The sequence below is a fragment of the Puntigrus tetrazona genome, chromosome 22 (assembly GCF_018831695.1).
Source record: "Puntigrus tetrazona isolate hp1 chromosome 22, ASM1883169v1, whole genome shotgun sequence".
Taxonomy (NCBI): Eukaryota; Metazoa; Chordata; class Actinopteri; order Cypriniformes; family Cyprinidae; genus Puntigrus; species Puntigrus tetrazona.
The window spans coordinates 14,441,534-14,468,774 of NC_056720.1; the positions used below are offsets into that span (position 1 = coordinate 14,441,534).

Consider the following 27,241-nt stretch of genomic DNA (forward strand, 5'->3'; position numbering starts at 1 on the left):
AAATCCCTGCGTCATGCGTGTTGTTACTCTAGCTCTTCTTGTTTGTTTACACCGCTCTTCCGCGGTTCTCCACAGAATGTAGACAGCAGAGATGGTACACGTCTATAACTGCCACCCGTTCGCGTCCCAGCACATCGTCCCGGCGGAGCAGGAGCCGGTGCTGGTGTGCTGCGGCGGCGGGGCGCTGTTCGTGGTGGGCGCCGGCGGTTGTAAGGTCGAGGCATACAACCTGCAGCAGGAGGGATGTCCGCTCATCTGCCGCTTCAGCTGCATGGGCTCCGTGCTCAGCATCCGGCACAGCGCCGTGGGTCAGTTCAGCTCTGGAACATCTATTTTTGAGACAGAATAAATCCACAAGAACCGTGTCTCCGATACGCTTCAAGAAACTTACCCTCAAGGCTACAGTAACGTTACTGTTAAAAGTTTTACGCACTTGTGTAAACATGCTGTAGAATGAGGATGCTGTCGACAAAAACATAAATAGTTTTAATTTATCAATTACTCTTTATTAGCTAAATTAAATAAACATTTCGTGAGTCTTTTTTTGCGTTTAAAGCAGCTTTTGCTCTCGGTGCACTTCTGCATTGTTTTTCAGTGAGCTTTGTAGGTAGGTTTCTTGAAGCATCTTGGGGCACAAACCTTCTGGATTTAGTCTGTCTCGCTTTGTTCTTAGTTTTCATGTCATTCCAGACAGACTGATGATGATGAGATCAGAGCTCTGTGTGGAGCACTGAGGAAAAACATCTAGAATTTGAAAATGCAAAAAAATCTAAATATTGAGAAAAGTTTTTTTTTTTTTTTTTCTCCATAGAACATGAGCTTACTTACCGGTGATGCATGGCAAAAGATGATTAAAATGTAATGATTTAAAATGTACTTAAAAAGTAAAACATTTAACACGTTTTTGAGAAAAGTTGCTGGCTACCGGAAGTGTTTTTGCAGATTTTTACTAAAATGTCATGGCCCCCAGAATATTTAATTTTATGAATATCTGAACATGCAGCACTTAACAGTAAAGTTAAAAGCCTCTATTTAAAACGTATAATATATAACAGTGAGAACATGAGGAAAGTTTTAAGAAACTTAATCATGAAAGTGTGCTCTCATTAACGTTTTTGATATGTTATTATCATGGTATATGTCCAAATAATGGTAGTTCTTTATAGCACTCTCTTACCTAAAGTATGCAATCTTGTATACATTTTTTTTAGAGATTTTTACTATTTTGTTTTTTCTGTAGGGGACTACCTAGTCACCATAGAGGAGAAGAACAAGGCCACTTACCTCCGGGCCTACACTAACTGGAGGTACCAGGCTGCCGAGAAGACTCGCGTCGGGGTGCGTCTGTTGGGTCACCTCCTGCGGGGCTCGTCCTTCCGCGGGACTCCTAAAGAGCAGATGGAGATTATTGAGATCCCTCTGTTTGAGCCGCCGCTGTGTATGGCATGCTGCGGTCTTACCGGTGAGAAAACCTGAGCGCTGAAAACACAAACACAACTGCAAAAAAAATTACATTATATGCACTCTCTGTTTTGGTGTTGTTGCATTCTAGTCCATAGTTTCCTGTGGTGAGTGAATATAAATATTTCAAGGGAAAATTTGCACACGAGCAAAGTGCTTTATCTGCGAAATGCTGATGATCTGGAAGCAATTAAGTGGTCATGTATTTAAACATCATTTATAGTGTTCAATATCGTGACTGTGATATTCCAGTGTAATATGTTTATCTTACATTACTGTTAGAGATGGAAAAATATTTTAATGTTTTAAAAAGTATCTTCTGGTCACAAAGGCTGAATTTATTTGATCACAATTCATTAAAAAATTAAAAAATTTCCATTATTTGAAACCACTTTTGATTGGTGCTGTCAAATGTATCTAAAATAAAAGTTTTATATATATATTAGTAAATGTAACATTTAAACTAGTTCTGAGCAATGATTAATCGTGATTAATCACATCAAAAATATTTTTTTTTGTGTAAATAATATAAATGTGTATTGTCGTACGTATAAAAATACGTATGTATATTTTTAAGACAAATATGTTATGTTTATATATTATTTATCCTTTGACAGTTTTGCTTTTGATCAGTTTAATTCTTACTGAATAAAACTATTAATTTCCTTAGTCTTTTGCATTTCTGAATGGTAACTTATCTGTAAAAATGTACAAAATTATGAAACATCATGAAATGTGTGCTTGTCTAATTTTGGCTTGAGAGACTCAAAAGCACAGTCAGAAGGTGAGACACCCTGGATGATCGTTGGAGTTTTTTTGATGGTTGTGGATGTTCTAAATCATGTTTTTGTTGCTGGAGTTTTGCTAGGTTGTTTTAGGCGGTGTGTTTTTTGCCAATGTCAAAAAAAGCCCACTCATAAGTCTCTACGATGTTTCATATATATATATATAACATGACAACACCTGAATTTAATAGGATGTCCTTCAAACTCTCACCAGTGTTTACGTTTGTCAGGAAACAGACCTTTCAATGGTTTACTTTTAGTTCATTCTTCACACTGAGCTAAAAAATAGAAACATAAAATGCACACTTCACTCCATAATTCTCACATCGTAATTGAGTCCTCCTGTGATACTTTGGCAGGTGATCTTCTAGTGGGCTGTGCAAAGAGTTTGGTGGTCTTCAGTCTGAAGCGTCAGACACTGAGCGAGCAGCTCTCTGTGCTGGACTTCGAAAGGGTGCTGATTCTTCACATCCAGGGCTGGAGCCCGACTCAGGTGGCCTTCTGTGGTGAATACATAGCCCTTCAAACAGAGCTGGAGGTCCTGGTGGTGAAGCTCAGCCTGAAGAAGAGCAGCCAGGTTGAGGAGGAGCACACGCTGCTGCCTGAAGATTTCATGACTGAAACCAGCCTAGATGAAGATGCAGGTATTTGTAACAAAAAGAGTCAAGATGCAGGCTTGATGAGTACTACTATAACTGGTAGAAATTTTGGAATAACATCATATGGTTACATGCTCATGTGAAAAAAAACCCCGTATCATCCACATGCTTTTTTAACACTGTGCTTTTAAAACAAACACAATCTATTGTAATATAACACATATAACAGTATATTGGATGTCGGCAGCTCTTAAAGTGACAGCAGTTTAATATCTCTCCTGTTCATGTAAAAGGAATAGTTCACTTTCAAATTAAAATGTGAAGTTTATTACCCCAAGGGCATCTAAGGTGTAGGTGTCTTTTTTTCTTCATCAGATCATATATATATATATATATATATATATATATATATATATATATATATATATATATATGGCCTAATCCATGCTTAGAATAAGCCCTATCTTTGAATCAGGACCTAATAATTATTATTTAAGATAGATATTGACAATGGTGTGAAATTTATATGCTATCAAAAGTTCATAAAAATCTTATTAAAAGTAAGTATATTGTTATATATCATTATTGTAAAATAAAACGACTCATAACGTAATATAAGATTTTGGTCATATTGCTCACTCCTATGCAATGGTTTTAAAAAAATTACACTGTGCACAGTTGTATACCATGTATATATATATATTTCTTAGAAATGACAAAAGACGGATTCAGCCCACTCCATGAGCAAGAGGACTTCTTTCTGTTCCCAAAGCATCAGGAGATGTTGGGTAATGAAGCTCAGGAGTGTGGTGTTTCTATTGTTCTGGAGTGGACTGGTATGGAGGACCAGAGCCGAGGGGATATGAGCGTGGCCTATGTCTTATTCAGGTATAGTGAACAGCTATAGAAAATCAGCTGCTTTTTGAATGTGCCGTGTTTGTTTGTCAGACATCATCTCTCTAATTTTCCCCTGTCTAGGAGGTTTGCGCCTGATTTCTTTCAAGGCTGCAGCGTCGAGGAGACGCACTTGCATTCGCTGCAGCTCCACCCTATGTTTACTAGTAAGTGAACACCGTGAGTGCTACACGTGCTCACCCAAACCCTTCTGTTTTGGACTGAATGGTTTTCTGCTGCTGTCTGAACAGGTAATCAGGAAGAAGCCTCCATCTCCAAAGGTGGGGAACCTACTTGTATGTTTGTTTTTTTCTCTTTGCCGAACACTGGCTACATGTACAGCTTGAAGGACTCAGTGGAGCTAGTGTCCACCTACCAGTACCCAGAAAAGGCCCATCAGGCTGTGCTCAGTGACCAGTTCCTCTACGTCATCACCAGGTGAGACCAAGGTTATTTTCATAAACGACAACTACAACTAAGACGAAAACGACTTAATTGGAACTAAACTATAAAAACTAAATAAAATTGTTTTTTCCAAATTAAAAACTAACTAACAAAATTATTAATGAAATTAATAAAAAGTAAATTCAATTTTATAGAAAATTTGAAAACAATATTAAAATAACACAAATTTTAAAATTCAAAACTATAATAACCTTGGGTGGGACACACACACAGGACTTCCTGAAATATTAACTGTTAAAGTTAAGGATGCACGAAATCTATAGAATAGGCAATTATTTAAAAACTGCATTTAAACTATGTCTATTCTCTAGTTTGTGTCGCTTCTATTTCTTCTTTTGTGTTTATATACACATAATATATCTGTACTGTGTATATTTATTTTGTAAGCAAAAACCTTTATTTTGGATGTGATTAATCACGATTAATTATTCGACAGCACTGAAATAAATGTATTAATAGAGCTGTGGTTATTATTGTTGTCATTATTTTTATTATATTGCTTATTTTATTTTTAAAAATGCACAAAAACATTACTGAGCATCTGACGATAGTTTAATTGCAGATTTTCTTTAAACTTATGGTCAGTGCTGTTTGAACACATGCAACCTGCATTAGAAAACACAACATTCTGCAGTTTATTTACAAATCGTCTGAGGAAATTTAGCAATTTTAGTCATCATACAATAACCAGCAACACCCATCTTCTTTTTTTAACGGGGACATGAGATGAAGCACGCTGTTGGTGCTTGTCTTTCTCACCGTTTTTAATGTTTGCTGCATTGGAGCTCTACTCCATTTGATCAGTTTTTGCTCATTTGGCCGAACACTGAAATAGTCTTCATTTTGACTGAACAAATGTTGACGTATTTAAATATTTGTACTATGGTTGTGTTTGCTGTAGGAATGCTCTCCAGTGTTTTACTGTCAGATGTAGTGCAGTAGCGGCTCGGGTCCATGACCCATACATCGACACCACCATGAAGGTAAAAAAAAACATGTTCATGTTCATTATTATATTTAACAGTATAGTGGACTACTTACTAAAACAGGAAAAGCTTTCTAGTTTTTATTTTGTGGGAGCAAAACATATAATGTGGTGCAGTATAATGATGATCGTGAGATGGCCAGGCTCATATCATAAATGTTAATGTAATTTTTTTTCCTAGACATGATGTTTGGTTTAATGATGTAAATGAAAAGATTATTTACAATTATAATAAAAGGCCTTTTACTTGCTAAAAATAACTTTCAATCAGACATAAGGCATGTACATGATTGTGTACAACAAAATTTAAATCACTTAGTTTACAATAATTCGTATCAAATATGATGCAATTAGGTTAAACCTTAAACTTCTTCTGCACTGCTTGTTCCACGAAACTGAATTATACATCATATGGCTAGTTACTTTACACCAGATTTTAAACTGCCAGATGATGAAATGTCCCAGAAACTTACTCTAAAAGAGAATTAATTAACATTTTGACAATTAAATAGTGATTTAAATAAGATGTCCATTATTCCACATAAATTGGTAAATTTTGAAGAACTATTAGAATCAACCCTCCACAACACCCTTGAATCATAGCAGTGATTTTTGCACCTTCTGGAAATACTAATCGTCAATATCCTATCAGGCCTGTCCACCCATCACAATGGAGGTGTGCGCTCTGAGGATCCAACTCTTCATCGGTCTAAAGATTGTCTGCCAGGACGGAAATCATATCGTTCTCCTGACTGCTGCGGACGTGGACAGCAAAGAGGACACCGAGAGACCAGCCCGCAAAAACACGTATGTGTGTCCACTGCAGTTTATATGCTGAATTATAAAATTCTTGTTCCTCATACAATTTGACGTCTTGATTCTTTCGGTATGTCATTGCTGTTTGGTTTGTGAATGTATGGTAGTGTCCTGTGTAAATATGTGCTTTGTAAATGGCCTGTAACTCTTATTGTAGCGAATCGAGGGAACACAGAGCCCTGACAGGCATTTTAGTAGCTGTAGGTCTAGAGCCGTCCTCAACGCCAACACTGGAAAGCCTTCTGTCCAGGTCCTTCCTGTAAGTTAGCGAGTAGCATGATCCTAACAATGGACCTGTTTGAAAATAAACCCCCCTAAAATTCCCCCTAACCCAATGTGAGCGTTACCTGCATGCGGTTATTTATAATTCATCCAGCATCTCAGTTTTGTTTAGAGATATTGTCATCGCAAGTGAGATGCACTTTTCACTCCAGGCTCAGGCTTCCTTGTTTAGAGATCACTTTAACGTATAACTGAATTTAACCAACTACAGCTAAACTAACCCCACAGCCCATTTTAGTCTAGCATTTTAACAATAATTAATTTTTGCAGAAACATTTTTTTTATTGATATTTGTGTAATGAAATTCTGATTCTGCTTATCAATTCCAATTCCTGTTAATTTCTAATTCCGATTCCAATCATGTGGTTAAATAAAAATCAAGTCAAACATTTAGGTATCAAGCATATAAATCGTTGTTTGTCGGCAAAATAGAGCTGCACAAAATAATTGATAAATTAAATAAATTTAGACTTTTTTTTTTTATTATGTTCCTAATATTAATAAGTTACTTATTAGAATAAGTTCCTAATATTGTTTTGCGAGTCTCCTACAATAATACATGCATGCAAGGTGACAAAATGCTTTAGTTTTCTCAAAATATGCATTTAAGATTCTTTCCGTTGCGTCTAATACAGAACTGCGTACGTAATGTTTGTACACTCGATACTGTCCAAAATGGTGCTTTTATGTGTTTGGAACGACATGGGTAAGAGATTAATAACAACATGTTCATTTTGAGGTGAAGTAACCCTTTAAGTATGATTCTGGAATTGGAATTGATTTTCGATCCCCAACCTACTAATTGGTTTTTGATTCCCTCCCTATTACACACGTAGAACAGTGACTAAAGACTAAAGGTGCGATCATATTTGCAAAATGTTGAAATTTTGTGTTATAAAAGGTAAATAGTGTAGTGTTATGTGAAACACAGCTTACACTTTCTGCTGCTTTGAAATTTGCACAACCAGTGTGTACCATTAAAAACAAGTATATAAAATCTGTTTTGGAAATCTTTTAAATGAAACTTCAAATAAAAAAATGCCTGGGTTTCGATCATGGAAATTCAGCGAACCACAGCAAATGTGGCTGCACCTTAACTCAAGGAAACACAAACAGTAACAATGCATTCGTGCATCTGTGATCCGTGACTATTGTGACGTTCTTCCCTGTTTCTCAGATCCAGGAAGAGCTCTGTCTGTAAACCAACAGAGCCAGCTGACAGCGGTCACGGCTGGAACCTCTACGTCATCACGTCTGTTTCCACGCTGCAGCTCTACAGAGAAATAGTACTGTGTCTTCAGCTGTCATATCGAGACCATTTTATTCAGCTATCACTAAGATGAGACTATCGTAGAAGTCCTGTGTTTAATTCCGGCCAAGAGTTGCCCACATAGACAGGAAAAGACTCTAAAAAGCGTCAGACAGTGCTGGGTAGTAACTTATATTTGTAAACAGATTGTATTACATTTTAAAATTCTCATAATCAGATAACAGTTACATTTTTACAGATTACATATAATTCACATAACAGTAAATAAATAAAGTCAACAACAACAACATGACGAAATGTATCCTTAAACCTTTTTTATATAAGGTATTAGGATCACATTTCTTATGTGACTTTCATAAGAGAACAGTTCTGAAAGGAACAGTAAAACTGGCCGTTAGATATTCAATTCTTAATTGTTTTGATTTTATTATTTGATTTATGTTCTTTGCTATTGCTTGAGCGTTAGAACAGTCATGTTTTCCACATGCTGCCTCAGGTGGAGTACAGTAAGCGATACGAGCAGTCGAGCCCGTCATCTCAGAGCTGCATTCACCTGCTGAGCGAGGGTCACCTGCTGTTGCGGGCCGCACTGCTAGCGCAGGACTGTGAGTCTGCGGAGAGAGCGCAGCTGCAGGAGGCCTTCCAGGAGAGCTGCGCTCACTTAGGAGACTGCTTCAGCAGGTCAGATGCGTCTCATGTTCATGTGATGATCAGTAACTGCAAGTTTCATTCTTGGATGTCATGTCTTCTCTGCAGGTTTGATAAGAAGGACTGTCATTTGGCTCTTCCGTACTATAAGATGTCTGGCCTCACTGTGACTGAAGTTATCAAGAGGAATATGTCCATGAACAGCAGCTCAGATGGTTATGGCAAAGGATTTATCTTCTTTCTGAAGCACTCGCTCTATGAGGAAACCATGGAGGAGCTTAGCAAGGTACCAATAGAAACGTCAGTGCCTCACAGATTGACATTTCAGATATAGTGGTCAACCAATATGAGGTCTATTCAGGGTCAGAAATTAAAGGATTACTTTACCCAAATAAGATGACTTCGGGGGAGGGTAAAATATGGGTGGACTTACTTTTGGTGGACTATTACTTTTAACAAAGACTTGGAACCAAAATGAACAAAAATGCCCCATATGGTAAAGCCAAAAGGGCAAAAAATGCCCCATGCATAATTAAACAATGTATTAAGACTTTTTCGATTTAAAAGGAAATGTGAAAATGAAATAAATATCAATTTGTAGGTTTACATTTAGATTTGCGCACACTATTGATATTTTGTTCAGTTTTGTGCACTTTTTTGAAATGTTAACAATGAAACTCTGAAAAAGGAAAAAAAAGAGAAATCTGTCATCTTAATGCAATGTCCAGATAATATTTTAATTCTCTGCTTTATGTATAACATTTTAATTAAAACTGCAAATAAATTATATAATATCACACAATATTTCTCTCATAGTGTTAATGGGCCACTGTACACAAAATGTTTTGGTAAGGAAGTCTCTCACAAAGATTTAAAAGGTTTGAAAACCCATAGTGTGATATAAAAGAGGAGCTGCGAGGAGTCCAAATTATTTCTCTCAACATAATGCCACAGATAGTGTTGATTTGATCTTAAAGTTACAGTCATACTATACTTCCTGATTAGTCTGTTTAATTATAGCTAATTAGATTTATAATTATAGATAATTATAACAGTTGTATGAGTTGTCCTGTGTTGCGTTTGTGTTATAGGACATGGCTGATAAAGTCCTGGAAATCTTCAGCGTGGCTGAACCCGCTCAGCTGCCTCATGTGGTGAGCAGTCCGTCCATGCTGAGCGCTGATCCTGACCACGCTGTGACACACCTGAGACAACTGGAGTCCCGCGGCGCCCAGTCCATCACCCTATCCCTGTGTATGGCCTCCCTGGCCCTGCGCAAGGGTGACCTGCACAGCTACAGGCAGCAGATGGACCGCCACGCTGAGGTCTGTCATCAGGAACATCTACAGAAACATATCTAAACTAGGGCTTCATTTCACCCTCCAAATATTATACAAACACCGCAACCAAGATGAGATGATTACGAATAATTATGAGGACTTTTTTGTTTGTCACTAGTGTCAAAGGTTTTGTTTACATAATAAATATGCACACTTTTATTTTAGATGCGATTAATCATGTGCTAGCTCTATTTGTTACTATACCGATGTCTTTAGAAAATTACTTGTGGAAAGTTTTGGTCATACGACCCACTCATAATAAGGTTAAATAATCGTGCTTACAGTACTGACCAGAATAACATGGATTATGATTTTTGCCTAAATCGAGCAGTTGTAATCTGAATGACTGATAGCATGTCTATTCTCTGCCGTTTTTCCAGATGCTGCAGGTGTACGGCTTCATAGAGGAGCCCAAGCTGCTGCTGCACGGCCGAGGGAAGGCCGTGCTGCCCACCATACTGGCCCAGCATCTGTGCCACACACAGGACGGGTTGCTGGTTGCGGCGGTCGTGGCGCTGCACGAGAACAGCAAGATCAGGCTGGATGAGGCCGATCTCTTCTTCCAGGTGTGTTGAAAAGTAGTGAAGTAAATTTAAAAAGTACCTGTAGTGTATCTGTAGATTTTACTTTACTATACTCCAAAGCATAGTGGCATACTTTTACTGCACTATATTTTATTATAGTGCATATAGAACATTAAATATGTAGTACATTCGGTAACACTTTAGAATAGAGAACTAATTAACTACTAAATACGACTTTTCCCCTCAATAAATTCCTAATTTGCTGCTTATGAATAGTTTTTAAGTTTAGGTATTAGGTTAGGTATTGTGAGAAGAAAATTCAGAGGAAAAACTTGGAATGACTATTTCTGCTGTGCTTTTTTTGTTTACGTATTTTTTACTTTGTGTTTATGTGACTCCATGAAGATTGCCTTATTGCCTGACGTGGCAATAAAATAAATAACTACTACTCTCTCTCAGGAGCTGTGTAAGGATGGTGTGGAAGCTGACAGCAGTCCTCAGTTACTGGTAGATTTCTGGGAGGCTCTTTTAGTAGCGTCCTCTCATGAATCTATTATCCAGGAGCTGTTGTTTCGTCTCACGTCTGTCTATATTGACCGCATCACACGCAGAGATCACTCCGGTGTCAAAGCCCTCAAAACAGCGGAGGATCTGGTGAGTGAGATAATGCACCTGTAAGATAAGCAGGTGTTAAGAGTGGTTAGTTACACATTTTATATATGTATGTATATATATATATATATATATATATATATATATATATATATATATATATATATATATATATATGTATGTATATATGTATATGTGTGTGTGTGTGTGTGTGTGTGTGTGTGTGTATATAATACACACGTTTATGTGTAGTTGTAAGTGTACATCTATTTTTTTGCGTTTCTAGGGTGCTATTGCTTTTCAAGTTGTCAGCTGATTTATATTTGTTTAAAATGAACTAAACAATCAGATTTAATCCTGTTTAATTACACGTGACATTCAAAAATGTCCAAATCTCCAATAATCTCATAAAATCACATAAAGTATGTTTTAAATATTTGTAACTAAATGCTATGAATTAAGGCCACTGATGCTAATACTGATGCCTCTATCAATTGGTTTCCTTTTTCTGGAGTAAAATGAGTGATTCAGTGTTACAGCATAATTAAAAGTTGCAAATGCAAGTTAAAAAGCCCTGAAAATCTGTTGCTGATTTTTCTGCATTGTTTATGTGAAAATTGTCTGGACCCAATAATAGTACACATCTCCTAAGTAAGACATGATTTGAAGACAAATGGTATAGGACACTGCTGTTTAGTTCCCAAAGTAAAAATACAGTTTAAACAAGGTTTTCAAATGAATATGAAAAAATAATAGTTATTTTAGCCTAAGCAAATGTAGCTAAAAACATTATAAAAACTGTCAAATGTTTAGACAAATGAAACATATCAAATGTTTTTTCTTGCCCAGATAAACTCCTGCTCTCATTATGGGATGTTGTATCCGTGGGTGAGCATCCTGACTCCTGTCCAGTTCAACATCACATATGACCACCAGGAGGACCTGCACAAACTTCAGGTGTGTACTGATAGATCTCTCTCTTTCTGGCAAGCAATATCATTGAATGATGCAAACGAATATCAAGGACCTCTAGGAAGTGAAGTGAAAGGCTGAATTTCTGGACACACTGCTTAAAAAAGGACAGTCACTAAAAAAATGACAAATCTTTCCTCATTGGAAAGTCGATTTCTTATGTGGATCGCAGTAAAAGATATTTTGTTTACTGCTGGTGTTCAGATAAAGGTGTTAAGTTATTGCATGTATAACTCTCCGCTCTCTGTGTGCAGTCTCTGCTGTGTGGCCCAACGCTGGAGGTCTTGTCTATCCTGCCTCTGCTGGAGCAGCTGTCCGATTCTGACAGCACCGGTCTCAGTGTGCACGTGCTCTGTGCCACCAAACTGGGCCAACACGAGACGTCCATCCACAGACTGCTAGACCGATGCCCGGAAGCCATCATCTCCTACGCCAACCACGAGCTACAGAATGACAAGCTGGTAACGGTCTTCACTGCTCTCGAGATGAGGCCCAAAAACAAGCAACCATTGAATCAATGTTAAAAATGGTCGAATTGTACTAGGGCTGCAACAGCTAATCAATAAAACTGATTGTTATTGTTATTGAAAATCATAAACGATTCTTGTTATCGGTTAGCTGGGTCTGCCCACAGTGCACGTTCAACTTCCAACTTCGTCTTGTAAAATTAATGTAACCGCACTGAATAACACATTTCTATGGAGAAAATTAAGGATGCACAATATTATCTTAGTGATAGTGGAATTGGCCGATAAGGGCTTTAAATTTAAATATCGGCATCGACCCGATTTGAAAAATTGTTATTCCGATATGATTAGCTGATAAGAGGAATACATTAACTCACATGTGATCAGGGTGATAGTGATTAGATCATGTGGATTATTCTTGAAGCAATGTTTTGCCTGAAAAATGATTACATTGACTTGGATCGCTGCATTTAATCTGTAAAGGAATCTGTACAGTATGATGCATTCGGTATACGAGAGAGTCAACAGTAATAGCACGTGCAGCGGCACACTCACCCGGGTCCAAATGTCGGTTCGATAAGGAGTTCTAATACGGTAGAAGGTGCTGTTGGCCTATTTCTAATTAAATTAAAAGTAATTCTGATTAAATAAAGCAGTAATCGAAGTCATTAAATAATAAGAAGTTTTTTTTAATTTGAAGGTCAGAAGCTATAGCTTTCAATGAAAAAATGACAAACATGACACTTGAATTAATACATTTAAAATTATTTAACATTTACATGTTTTGTAACATATTTTTTTACAACTTTTTTGCTTACAGCTAGAAATGTTAAACCTAATGTAAGGTTTATATCTGCATCTTTCTGGTGGAAAATATAGCGATTTGATATATTGTTTATTTAAGTACTGTCAAAAAAACCTTCACTATTGATTATTTAAATTTAACAAATAAGTTATTATAAACAAATAAAAAAGAAATTCTGCACAGGAGAGACTTGGTGTTGTTTCCAAATAAAAGGAAATATATCGGTAACAGCGTATAGTTGTCTGAATATAACTATAAGATGCTTAATAGCCACCGTTTACAGAAGAAATTACAGTAAACATCACTGTGATCAAAAATGGGTAAGCACTGAGTTTGTGTATGTATTCATCTTTATTAACTTTATTATTACCTTCATTTTCGACAAAAAGATTTTGGGGCTATATACAGTGCTTAACAAATAAAAAAAAACTATTGTATTTAAGGTTTCTAACAAATAATGTAAGCTTTGTGCCTCTGCTGCTCTAAAATACTAAAATAATTTATTAGCTATCTGTTAGTCTTCCAATATGCGTAAGCCTTTTTTTTCAAATTTTTTAAAGGCACCATTATTGTGTTCAGTATTCACTTTAGTTGGGCCTTTGTACTTAAGTTTTCATTGTTACTTGTAACAATGTGCTGAAATACATTTGTTGAGGCAATGAAAACTAAGAACCACTGAGATCAGGTGATGGTGAGCGTAATCATTGAGAAGTTATTTAAATAATTGCTTACAGGTAGCCTTATTGCTTGCGATATATTGGTAAAATGGTTAGATAAGAATTAGCTTTCCCATGATAATAACGGTAAGCCTAGTTGTTGACACATTTCTGTAGTGATACAATCAGTTTTTTGTCAGGGCTCTGAATACAGTAAGTATACTGCAGTTGCATATGTGCGATACAGTTTTTGCAGTTTGAACCTGTTGTCCAACAAACATCATTTATTGACAGTTGATGTTGAAATGTATTAATATTGGCTTTTTCCCACATTCATTTAATAGCATAGTTGTGACCAGACATGGCTTCATATGACAGTATTATGTACAATGATGAAAGCTATGTCAATAAGTATTATAAATATACTTTCCTTATAAATAATACACAAGATAGCTTGAAGCACAGATAAAGCATATATTTTGTATGTTTATTGTTGTTAGGTTTCATCAGTTAAAATTCCTTCATCTCCCTTGTGTGTTTTTTAAGCAATAACTGGATACCTTTATCCATATTAGGCCCTGCATACTATCATTCGTAAATTCTATGAGATATTAGTCATTTTTAGGGTAAATAGGGAAGATAATATGCAAACTCGAAACCAGGAAATGATTTCCTGAAGCATCGGCAGTGCTATTACTTCTGCAATGAATATATAGAGTTTCTGCACAAGGTCGCCCTCTGGCTTCCAGTATGAATTAAATAATCATGTCTATTTTAAACACCCTGTTTTGGGTAAAATAGAAAAGATAATAATTTTTTTTTCTAAAGGATTCCCTGAATTATCGTCATTGATGTTATCACGCTAAACCCATATAACCCATCTCTACTCACAAGGGTGTTGTGTTTTTTGTGTAAAAAATTGTTAAATCACTAAAACCCAACAATGGTGACAATCAAAAGAAAATTTCATGCTGTACAACATTTGTTCGTGACTCCCAGCATGCATGGCAGTTGATCAGTTTATCTGAATCAGTTGATGATTGTCATTTATTGTGAAGTATTTTGCCTTTTTGAAACAGAACATTTATAGCTTGACACATTTTTCTTCATTGGCTGTTAATTGATTTCTCTTATTTGCTCTCTCTCCAGTCTCTGTGGTGGCAGAAGCTTTTCCCCGAGGTTTGTGACAGGATAAGGACAACAGGAAATGACAACACTGTCCTCCTCTCAGCGCTCAAAGGTAGCAGCTGTGTTATTCTTCCGCACATGACTGGATGAATTCTGCTGCTTATGAAAACATCTTTTCGTTCGCAGAAACTCTGGCTGTGGCGGCCAAGGAGCTGAACCCACTGGAATTCCTGGACTTGTTGCCAGATGATGGAACGGCTCATTTCTTCCTGCCACACTTACTTGAATGCAGCCAATAAAATCTCACCACAATCAATGAATCAATGAATCAACACTAAACCTGTTCAAAGACAAGATCTGAATCTACACTCCTGCTGCTTTGATGCTGATAACCAAAAAAATATTTCTTCATTTTATTAGTTATGCTGTGAACGTGATCTAATCAGAAGCATGTGTTACAATCATTCATATACTGGAAAGGCATAAGTTTACTTCAAAAACAAGTAATCTCCTTATTATCAATATATGACAAATACAGACTATGAAAAATAATCATAATCATATAATCATATAAAATGATAAAGTGCACAATAATTAAATTGTACTGTTTTTGTTTGAAGTGTTCATCGGATATTTATGTGCACATTACCAATAATGCAGCTGTCATGACATTTGATCAGATTTTTCAGAATGAACATTATAAAGTGTCCTTTTTCAATTTTTTTATTATTATTAAATTACATTCAAATACAGAATCTTGTGTGAATCTGATTTTGTTCATATTTTATATTAAAGCAACAGTAACAAAACTAATGCCTTTTATCTTATTGTGCAAAAAAAAAAATCTTCATAACCTTCTAAAACTACTTTTATATAAAATAGTCTATTTAGAGACCATTTTTCACCATCTAAACAAATTTGTCAGATCAAAGAAGTCACTTTTAATGCCATGTTGACTTTAACGGTATCTCCAAGCAGGACAATAATTTTTTTCTGCTTTGCAAACACAAAATAACTTTTATTTAGAAAAATCAACGGCAAGTATTAACAAATACCTGGTCTTCCAATACATTTAAAATATTCCCAGGAATCTCCTCTTTTTTCCTAAGAAAGAAAACAAAACAAAAAAGATTTATACTATTTAGTTTGTGTAGCTGGTAAAATATGCCCAAAGTAACCAGAAAACAAATGTTTGTGTAACTGGAATTCTGTAGACAACATGCTTACTTAATGTATTAAACAATTAAAGACTAATCTTTGCATAACAGTGGAGTAAAACATTTATACTGTCTTGTACATCCGTCTTGTACACTTTTATTAAACACTCACCATCTTTCTCGAGCACGGTGTACGTGGTCTCCATTCCTGCCTGGATGTGGTCGGTGACGTGGCAGTGCAGGAGCCAGGTGCCAGAATACACCGGACGCATGGTAACTGTCTGGAACGTCCCGGGGAACAGATCGAACACGTCTGCTCGATGGGTGCCGCTGACCTGCGGGAAAAGTACAGTCCTCACGCTGATGCTCTGTTTACGTTCGATAAAGAAAAACTGAATGGGATGGATGGATGACCTTGTAGTCAAAGCTGTGGCCATGGAAGTGTGCAGTGTGTATGTCCACTTCGTTTCCCATTCCCATCAGATACCAGTACACTTTATCTCCAACCTTCATGTTCAGACCTTTAAGGTTGCCGTAGACTAAACCGTTGATTCCTGTGATAAACAAAGGAATAATGATTCATTTATCATCAGCACTTAGAGCTATTAGAGCTTTTGGTGAATAATAATAATTTGAATGCTTATTTCTTAGGGTTTACAAGTGCTGAGATTCTCAACTCTCAATTATTTGAGACGTGTCCTCGAAAGCCATGTAAGAAAATATTCAACAGAGACACTGACTGAACTCACCATGCATCTTATTGCTTTCAATAAACTCTGCATCCTCCTTAAGATCCTTAGGAGGGGTTTTAACGTGAGCTTTGATGTTGTCATCCAGATACCAAGATTCATTCTCGTCAAAGATCATGAAGAGCAGAGCAAACTCTTCAATCTCTTTTTTCAGCCCCAGCGTACGAGCCAGACTCTTCTTGCAGATGACCAGCGGCCCAATCAAACCACTGTACATGTCCTGCATCAGAAGACAATCAAAGAGACTCTGGGTGCTTTCCAAAACGTCTGCAGATATAACTGTGTTACCACTGAATGCAGTTCATTCAAAGTAAATGATCCAAAATGGATGATGGCGAACTACATTTCATATACTACCAAAATGTAAAATAAATGCATTCAGTTTATTTAAACTTAATGCATTATAAAAAATATTTCATGTACTCACAGCTATCGTGTTTTTAGCTTATTATGACTGCATGTCTTATTTCAGGATTTTATTTCAGGATGCTACACACAATCAAAAAAATATTGTTAAGCTATGGTTAGTATAGCTAAGCCAGTGCTGGACATGTTACTAAGTTAAATTAATTAAAATTAATTATAGTTACTAGTTACTTCTCATAAATAGTAACTGAGTTACATAATTTTAAAGTAACTAATTACCAGGGAAAGTAGGTATTGCGTTACTTAAAAGAAAGAAAAACATTCAAATGGCAAACTTAGATGCCCCCAATATTAAATGTTGAAATAATTAAATAATATTTTTTTTTACAAAACATTTATCTATACTATTTATCTACTGACATGTAGCAGTCAGTCAATAATTATAATATTATTATAATTTAACATTATGTTATGATAGAACAGAATTACCAAGTATGAATGCATGTCATATTGACTAAATTAGGACTGATGTGGTATTTGTTCTTCATTAATGTTTCTATAAAAAAGGGGACAAAAAAAGTTTATAATATCAAAAGTACTACGAATTGTACTACTAATAACAATATGTAAACAAAATAGGGTGAGCACCAGCCAATAATATTGTCTTTTCAGCATTAGTTGCTCTTGCTCTATATCTTTGCATTTGTAGACAAAGGGACAGCAACCCATGCGCCTTCACAGTATTTATGCTGAGCCAGATAGACTGAAAAATTAAATTTTTATTTTATTTTCAGTAACGGTAACAGCGTTATTGAAAAAAATAACGCAGCTAGCGAAGCTGTTTATGTACAACACCATTATTCCCATCACTCAGCAAAACCATGCTTAATTTTTGGTTACCTTGATTTAACTAAAACCATGGTTAATTTTTGTAAGGGATGAAAATGTGACATGAAATGATATGAATTCACCACCAATTTGCCAAAAGGTAATTAGCTATGAATTGCCATTAGACAAAAAAAGCAAGGTCATTATTTTTTAGGAAACATTACACTGGTTTTGAACAAGGTCCTGTAACCTTGTTTCATATAGTGAGAAAGGTACCTTGATAACATCCACTGTGGAGTAATATGCTCCAACACTGCATTCCTCTTGCTGTTCTGTTGGCCCAGAAGTCTTTGGGAGGTACCAGGTATAGGTCTGAGTTTCACCTTTAATGAACAACACATACATTTAGACTTAATAAACAATATGAAGGTTATTTTGTGTAATATATAACAGTCAGATCTTACCTGGAGGTGTCAGGGCCACCCGAGGGCTGTCAGTTTTAACTCCATGGGCATGTATGGAGTACGGCCTCTTAGCCATGTTCTTAAATACAATCTTTACTTTTTCTCCCACTTTACCATGGATCATGGGTCCTGTGATGAGCATATTTTAAAGGTTTACAAACATATACATTAAAAAAAGAGTTAATGTACTGCAAATTCTATTAATATTTACCCATAATTCCCAAGTGTTTTGCATCATCAGATATTTCTTTGGGCTTAGTGAAGGTTTCATCGGTGTACTCTCTGTACAGCACCTTCTTATATTTTGAACCAATAAATTTGCCTTCTTTCTTGAGGAACTCATTGCCTGGACTGAATATATCAAAGTAATTATGATCTAGATATTGCATTCATGTTTTAATGACATTGTAAATGCTCAAAAGTTTTTTTCTTTTATTATATAATGACTGAATGGTCTTTGTATTTTTAATTTAGTTTAATTTAGAATATCTTGGTTACATATGTAAACCCTCGTTCCCTGATGGAGGGAATGAAGACTTTATGTCATGACAACAGACTGAGGTCTTGTTGGGAGCCCTGATTAGCTTTAATTAAGAGAAAATGCCAATGAAATTTAGCAAGTAGTTAACTAATCCCGAACCCTGAACCATCACTCGGGTAAAAATAGGCTACAGGTGTAACCACTCTTTGGATTTGTTGAGGATCTGAGAACCGAGTTCTAGTTCTCAATGATGGTTCGAGGTAATAGCAAGGGTACATAATGTCTCTGTTCCCTCCATCAGGGAACGAGAATTACATATGTAACCGAGATGTTCCCTGTCTGTCCATCACTATGATTTATGTCGTTATGACAGTTCTGACAGACTGGGGTCCAACTGAAAACACGACAACTGGAGAAATCAGTGGGCCAACCTCTGCTTGGAGACAGCCTCCCTTTCTGCTGACCTCTGTGACAGACAAAAAGTTGCTTAGAACTGAAGCTCTGGGTGCAGTCCATGTAAATGCATATGAGCTCTGATGGAACACAGCAACGCCAAGGCTGGATCTACCTCTTCTGGGGACTTTTCTTGTAGGTTCCTTAACAGACAGGAACTCAAGCTCAGCTGACTCCAGTGGCTCAAAGGGACCTCTCTTAAGCCCAGCCAGGACATAGAGATCCAGAGAAATCCAATGAGGGCACTAGGGGTGACCTAGAAGGATTTAACCTTCTGGCACCCCTCACAACGAGATTGTGCTTTTCCAAGGACCTGCCATCTACTGCATCATGATGAACTGCAATAGCAGCCATGTGGACACTTTCAAGAAGTTTGAGAAGAACACCAGTTTGTGAACTCCACTTCAAAGCATAGGCTTGCCTCGTAAAGGGAGCTCTAACCTGGGAAATAGTTTACCACAGCCTGTGATAAATCACTTAAGTCTGCCGCGTCCCGTCCAGGAGCCACACATAGATCTGGACGCAGGTGCCACATTCTGCCAAGCCCCTGAGAAAGGAGGTCTTTCCTCAGAGGTATGCACTAGTATGAAACTAGGTCTGGGTGGGCCAGTTTGGTGCAACCAACACAAACTGTTCCTCATCCTCCCTAATCCTGCACAGTGTCTGTGCGAGCAGGCTCACTGGGGGGAATGCATATTTGAGCAGAGCCCGAGACCAGCTGTGCTCGACTCAACTGCTTTGACAGAGTTTCTGATGTCTCAGATGTTGTTGCCACAGGGGGGTGCCCTTAGAAACGAGCAGGTCAACACGAAACCTGCAGCAGAGCGGTGGCAGCTGGAAGATCACGCTGGGAGAGAATGTGCTGAATCGCCTCGGCCTGCTGCTGGACTGCCAAGAACTGCTTAGCGAAGTCCTCAACAGTGTTGCCGAATAGCCCAGCCTGAAAGATGAGAGCGTCCAAAAAAAATAATTGTGTCAGTGTCATGCATTTTGGCCAGGTTGAGACATAAATGGCTCTCTTGGGCCACCAAAGTGGACATCGCCGTTCCAAGAAACCGTGCCGTGACCTTCGTTGCTGTGACCTTCTTTGTCATGACCTTCGATCCTGCTTCAACCCCAGATTGGAGTGACCTCTTTCAATGCCTTGGCTTGATGGATGTGCAGGATCGCCATGGCAAGCAGGGCAAAGGCAGCTTGGGCCACAGCACTTTAGGCCTTAGCAGTGAGAGCTGCCATTGTCCTACAGGCTTTGGACAGGAGCCTTCGTTGTAGCACTTCAAAGCTTGTATTCATTAGACTGTTGGCTCTGAAGAAATATCTGACTGGTTACACCTGTTGCCTATTTATACCCACGTGACGGTCTCAGGATTAATGAACCACTTCCCAAATTTCAGTGGTGTTTTCTCTTAATCAGAGCTAATCAGGGCTCCAAGCAAGACCACAGTCTGTCGTCACAACATAACTTGTAGTGACGAACAGACAGGGAACCACTGGCATCTGTGGCATTAATGCAGCTATTATTCACTAATAATCTTAGCTTATTTGCTAAAATCTTACCCGACACAAAAAATCTCAAATATCGTTCACATCTGCATGTTGATTCTTGACATATAACCAAGTTTGACATCAATGACAAAACATAATTTATGTTTTTTAGTGTTTTGTGTTTGCAAATAAGATTTATGAGTTCTGGTGAAGGACTTTGGAATACCTGTCTTTCAGACTATGGTGCATCTGCTCCTCCCATGTGCGGGTGGGAGAATAGTCCCAGTCCATCTCAATTGCAGCGATGTAATACTTCTTCTGTTGTAGCATTGTCTCAGACTGACGATTCCAGATGCTACACTTTTCCACTGTATAATTGGCTCTCATGCCTCCACGATAATGATCTGTGGTTTTACATACCACCTCAAACTGTCCTGCAGACACCATGTTACATTATAATGAATAAACAATGTTGAGTTTGTTGTATTAAGCATAAGTCTAATAATGTTCAGCTAGATATAGAGAAGGAAAGAGGACTGTACCCATGCTGTCAGGCTCCATTATGACAGTGTGAGAGATATGAGGAAACACATTGATGGTGTCTCTCCTTGTGTCTTCAAAGAGGAATCTGTTGCCTTCAAAGTAAAGTCCATGGATGTCAGCCTCTGATCCTAGTCCGGACAGATGCCAAGACACTTTATCACCTTTACACATACTCAAGCCTTTCAGATTCCCATACATATATCCATTGAGTGCTGTTAATGGAAAAGAAATATTACTTTGGGTGAAAACTCAAAAAATATGGTGTGTGTGCTACAGAAATGCAATTGTAAAAAAAATGTTTGACTAGTGCTTACAGTGCATTTTATTGGACTCTTGAAAGTCTTCATCTTCTTTCTTTACAGATTTGGGCAGTGTTGCAAATCTGTTGATGTTTTCATCTAAATACCAGCTCAGGTTCTCGTCAAACACAGTTGCAAGAAGGTGAAACTCTTTGACCACATTTTTCTAGAATATTGATATAAAAATATTGGTAAAGCTATAAGCAATTATCTGTTTTAAATTACCTGTTTTAAAATTACTTTTAAGACTTATACCTAAAATTGCACTATGTATGAAGTTACTATCTCTCAAAAGACAGAACTGACTGCATCATTGAAACAAGTAATTTTTTTTAAACTAATCTGAAGTAGTTTCATGTTGTCGTTAGCATATTGCCCGCCCACTCGATGGTCTTTTCGCATTGGTCTGGATGAAAATGCAAATTTATTCTTTGCCCCTAGGTGTCACTTTCAAAGTGGAAAAAATATCTAGTTATCTAAAATATCTAAATATTTTATATCTAAAAGAATCAGTGAACCATCATTTGGGAGAAAATCATTTGAAAATCATTTGGGAGTCGCTGCATGAATAAGGTAAAAATAAATGCATAATAAGACAATGAAATAGTTTTTGTTGGGGACTTAAAAACCCCCAAAATCTTTCATTACCCATAATAGGGGCACTTTAAATTATTAGGAATAGAATGACCCAAATATGAATTCAATAGAAAAACACAAAGTCATCCATATGCTTTCAGCTACTAATAAAGAAGTACACATTTTACAATGTTAAAATGCTCAGCGTCCACCTCTCACACCTGCTTTCCTGATTTGAGAGTTTTTGGCTTGCAGATCAGAAGAGGTCCAACCAGCCCAGAATTGGTGTCTCGAATGGGATCCACCGCTGAGTAGTACATATAGGTGATGCAGTCTGGATCTTTTTCAGTTGGTCCTCCCTCCTTAGGAACCACCCACTCATACTGGTAGGTGGTGTCAGGACGAACCAATGCAGCAGGAAGTGGCTCGACCACTCCTGAAAGAGATAAACAACATACAACTTCAACATTTAAATGTTCAGTGATCATATTTTTGGCTTATAAATAATATGAAGGACCAGACATTTTTTATTCAAATATTACTAAGTTCAATTAAGGGCTGAGTGGGGACACTTAATATTTGCAGATAACTTGTCCTTTACTTAAAGCTGCTTTACAGCAGAATTAAAAATTTTTTCTATTACTGAAACATTATTTTCAACACTGTAAAGCTGCTTTGATAATCTGTATTGTATAAAGCACTGTATAAATAAAGGTGACTTGATTTGACTTGGATAGTGTGAGGTTTACCAGTCCTGACACTTGATCAATGTCCTGCAAAGATCAGTTACAACCAGATTCAACACACTTTCCTAGAAGTTTCCAGTGATCCTAAAATCCATGTTTAGGTGGTTTAGTATGTGTTTAATTAGTATTTATATTAGGATTCAAGATAAACTCTACAGAACAGTGCTCTCCAGGTGCATGATTTGACACCCATAGGACCGTAACACATTGCCGGTACCCACTTTTAAAGGGCTTTTTGACTGAAATATATACATTAAGGAAAGCGTTCTTGTGACCCTACATATTGGTTTAGAAAATGAATGGATCAATAAATAGATGAATGCATTATGAAAAGATTTTTTAAAGTGAACTGGTGAATTGTTCACAATGAAACCCTAATCACCCAGATAATTTAGACTTTGGTCTCTCATGGATTTGGACTGATTTGTTTGAGTCCAGACAGGACTGGAAAATACACTTTTGCGCAATGATCCCTGGCCTTGATTCAATATTGGACTTGTTAGACCATGTTCTGGGTTGGCTTCATTTACAGATCTTTCTGTATATCATTTCTTACTTGCTTCTTTCTTGAGTTCACGAAGCTTCTTGGCAGTGTATGACTCTGCATAAAAAAGAATAGAAAAGAATATTATTTAGTTTAAGTCTGTCTTACATTTTGATACATTTGTTCAAAGATGTTTATTCTCTACCTTCCAAGACATTGTGGTAAAGAGTTCCATCCATTTCTATGCTATATTGCACTCCGTGAGGTTGGATACTGTAGGGTTTACTTGCTTTATTTCTAAATGTCACTTTAATTGTGTCCTCTTCCTCTGCTCTGATGACTGGACCTAAAAAACAAGAATTCAAGACAAATGATATCTGTACTTCTTGTTCTGTTCTATTGACAACATTTGTGTAACCATAGAAATTGTAGTTTTATTACCCAGAATTCCCAGGTGCTCCTCCTCAGGGGTCCTCTCTTTGCGCTTGGTAAAGGTGTCATCTGTATATTCCACATACTGGACCTTCTTGTATTTTCCCCCAATGCGATCATTGCGGTTTTCAAAAAAAGTGTCAGATACACTGTTGATATTCAGAGATACTCAGAGGCAAGGACAGAAGGACATTAGCTTACAATCAGCCAGTCAGTCAACATACAAAAATATTTTTACCTGTCATCAGCTAATTTCTTCCCTGAATACTGATTTGTCCCTGTTGGCCCATAATCCCAAATGATTTCCTCAGCGGCAATGTAATACTGTCTAACTGCTCCAAAGGGTCTGGGTTTATGTACGTTTGGGAAACATTTCTTAATCTCAAAAATGGCTTGCATGCCAGCTAAAAGTGGGGAAAAATGTCATTAAATGCAACACAGCAATTCTAACAAAGCAGAATGCATCAAAAAACAAATTCTGTACCTTCCAGATGATCATTGACCTGACAGCTTAGGAGCCACTGTCCGGGGTTATCTGCCACCATCTCGACATTAACAAAACTAGCCGGGAACAGACTGATGGTGTCAACATGGTGCTGTTTTTCCGTCAGGATCTGTCCATGGAAGAAGGCTGAGTGGATGTCCACCTCATTACCCATCCCAAACAAGTGCCAGTGGATCTTATTGCCCATGCACATACTGAGGTCTGGCAGGTTGCCATAGACATACCCATTGATAGCTACGGTAAAGTACATGATATTTTGAATAAATATTAGTGCATAGGACATACTCTATATTGTATACTGTTCAAGTTTGGGCAATCATTATTCTGAGACATTATTACAGAACTCACAGTGCATTTTATTGCTTTCCTGGAAGTCTTCATCATCCTTCTTGACTTTGGCAGGAGCTGTACAATAGGTCTTGATATTTTCATCCAGGTACCAGCTGAGGTTCTCATCAGACACAGTGAACATGAGGGTGTAAAGATAGTCAGCTGTTTTGTCTCCATGCACATCTAGAGAGCCTGAGAATTGCACAAACTCATTCACTGATAGTGGACTTCATCTGGTAGTGGGTTAATTGCATTATGCAATTTCTTTCATGGCAGTCATTTTTTTATATACTTTTTTATCAGTATCTTTTTAGTACCTAATCCTCTGTGTGTCATGATTTACATCACACATTATCCCTGTGTAGCAGCTAATTAACATACACTAAAAATTAGTTCAAAACGCTTAATTACATAATATGCATAATTAAAATCTATTGTACTCTTTATAACACTGTAAAGTTTTTTGGATCTGATTTGGATGAAATTTGGACAAATATTAGATCGATATTGTGAAAACTTTTAACACTTAACACTTTTGTTCCCGCTCAGTGAGCAGGCACTTGGGTATAAAACCATAGCTGTTGTGCAAAATATGGTCTAGTTTATGGTTTTGAACATCATAAACTCTAATGAATTCATGCATTTTTCTTTTTTCGCATTAATTATTCCTCTTTGTGTTTATTGAAGGTGTCTAAATAACCATATATATATATATTTTTTTTTTGTTTGACAGTATTGCTAAAAGTGCTATATAAATAAAGGTGACTTGACATGACTTAAGCCCACAACATTACTGAAAGATCCTGACATTTGAACATTGAAGAGAAGATAAATGTTTGTACCTTTTTTACATATAATGAGAGGCCCAACGAGACCTGAGGCAATGTCTTTAGGGGCGTTAACATGTGAGTGGTATATTCTGGTAAGACAGTTTGTGTCATCTTTTCCAGGACTATGGGAAGGCGGCAGGGTCCAAATGTATGAGAACAACTTCCCTGGTGCCACTGAATCATCTGCTTTCTCTACCTTTTCTGATGAGTCAGGATATAGTGCTCCTGGAGAGAAATCATATATTTACATTATTTATTCAACTTGCAAGCAAGAGCTAGTGTGATCGAATGAATTCACACACACCTTCACTAGTCTTGTTGTAACTGAGGCCGTGTGCATGAATGGAGTAAGGACGACTGGCCATGTTCTTCAGGTGCACAATAATTATGTCACCTTCTTCTGCACTAATGAGGGGTCCAAGGTAGCCCAGCCATTTGGGCTTTTCTATCTCGTGCATGTAGTTGGCGTCAGTATACTGCTGGTACACTGCTTTTCTATACACCCGACCGATCCGCGCCTCTCCCTTCTCTAGAAACACCCGTGCTTCTCTGTCAAACACAGAGAAAACGTTTTGTTTTTTACATGCACTGACTCAGAAAGGTAATAATTGTGAAAATTGTAATACCCTAGGGTGTAACACTTTATTTTGAAAGTCCACTTTAGACAGACTAACAGTAAGCAACTTTGCAACTAAATGGCAACTAGCAGTCATTTGAGCATTAGTAGGCTGTTTGCTTAATATCTTCTAAAACTTTATTTTGATATGTTCACAACATAAAAAGTTGCGGATAGTGAGTATTTTTTAAATATTTGCCATCTTATTCTACTAACCCTAAACCTACCCAAGAGGCTACTCTGAGAGTTAGTCTACATGCAGTTGCAAACAAATAAGAATTAGCTGACATGTAGTTACAGACTTATAGTAAGTGGAATGTCTAAAGTGGATTATCTAAATAAAGTGTAACCCTCAAAAGCTCAAAAGACTCAAAAGCCGCATTCAGTTACAACTAGCTGCAGAAAGAAAGCAACTGGAGCTCATTCCCCTTCAGTGTTTAAATAATACTTTTTCAGCATACTGCAAATACAAACTGTATGATGCAATACACCTTCATTAAAATGCATGAAAGTGTTGCAGTGACTTTCATTGGCATAGTAATTTCTTGAGCAATAAAGTAGCAATATACAAGTGAAACTGCCATTAATTATTTGAAGGCTATAGACAATCATGTGCTCTGCAACTGGTGCATTTAAAATGATTACATGTTTAATAAAATGTAAATCCTAAGCTAATTTCTTGCATACACATACCACATATATTTATTATTATTATTATTCTTTTTGTAATAATCTGAAGAACCGTCTTTTTCCACAGAGAAACTTTTGTTCTTTATAGGACAATTTAGAAAAAACGTTATTCGCCCATATCTCAGAAGTGTTTGTACTCACTCATCTTCTTTTATGGTTTTGTTCTGAATCAGATTTTTACCACTAGGAGCATAATCCCATTGAATCTCCTTAATGGCAAAAAAATATTCCCTCCGGATAGAAGACACAATGCCAGCACAGCACAAAATCCCGAGCAGCGTCCACTGCAGTCCCTTCATTTTGGATCTTTGGGATTTGACTATCAAAATGGGGCAGATTCTTCACTTTCTTAAATGTTGAAGGGTGACAGCAGTCAGCCAATCACAACAGAAGTGAAGAGAGCAAGTTGACTTTTACACACACAGCTGGGTGGTCTTGCAATACATGACCCTGTGAATTTACTGGCAGTGTGTGAACTGATGAACTCAGGAAACTCCT

At 37.2% G+C, this 27,241-nt stretch overlaps 2 protein-coding genes across 3 annotated transcripts; one reads left to right on the plus strand and one right to left on the minus strand.

Moving 5' to 3' along the window:
• Nucleotides 1-15,464, plus strand: hps3 (HPS3 biogenesis of lysosomal organelles complex 2 subunit 1). Of its 2 annotated transcripts, XM_043222325.1 has the most exons (19): nucleotides 1-308; nucleotides 1,241-1,462; nucleotides 2,606-2,890; nucleotides 3,556-3,733; nucleotides 3,824-3,906; nucleotides 3,991-4,177; nucleotides 5,106-5,187; nucleotides 5,842-5,996; nucleotides 6,163-6,264; nucleotides 7,465-7,573; nucleotides 8,054-8,238; nucleotides 8,314-8,491; nucleotides 9,297-9,530; nucleotides 9,926-10,111; nucleotides 10,529-10,723; nucleotides 11,531-11,638; nucleotides 11,908-12,114; nucleotides 14,731-14,821; nucleotides 14,896-15,464. In XM_043222325.1, exons 1-19 carry the CDS (start codon nucleotides 92-94, stop codon nucleotides 15,006-15,008), a joined length of 3,117 nt encoding a protein of 1,038 aa, XP_043078260.1. In that variant the 5' UTR covers nucleotides 1-91; the 3' UTR covers nucleotides 15,009-15,464. The 2 variants fall into 2 exon arrangements, with proteins under 2 accessions (XP_043078260.1, XP_043078261.1); XM_043222326.1 differs by lacking the exon at nucleotides 6,163-6,264 and having other exon boundaries at nucleotides 2-308.
• LOC122327138 (ceruloplasmin) lies at nucleotides 15,417-27,098 on the minus strand. Its single transcript, XM_043222324.1, has 20 exons — nucleotides 26,885-27,098; nucleotides 25,742-25,986; nucleotides 25,450-25,662; nucleotides 24,626-24,799; nucleotides 24,257-24,511; nucleotides 24,011-24,176; nucleotides 23,782-23,921; nucleotides 23,546-23,686; nucleotides 23,413-23,457; nucleotides 22,332-22,546; nucleotides 21,550-21,700; nucleotides 21,235-21,447; nucleotides 20,919-21,126; nucleotides 18,485-18,624; nucleotides 18,274-18,402; nucleotides 18,086-18,192; nucleotides 16,616-16,835; nucleotides 16,281-16,420; nucleotides 16,039-16,201; nucleotides 15,417-15,813 (listed from the first exon to the last, which is right to left on the minus strand). Exons 1-20 carry the CDS (start codon nucleotides 27,040-27,042, stop codon nucleotides 15,782-15,784), a joined length of 3,255 nt encoding a protein of 1,084 aa, XP_043078259.1. The 5' UTR covers nucleotides 27,043-27,098; the 3' UTR covers nucleotides 15,417-15,781.
• Nucleotides 27,099-27,241: the final 143 nt, after the last annotated feature.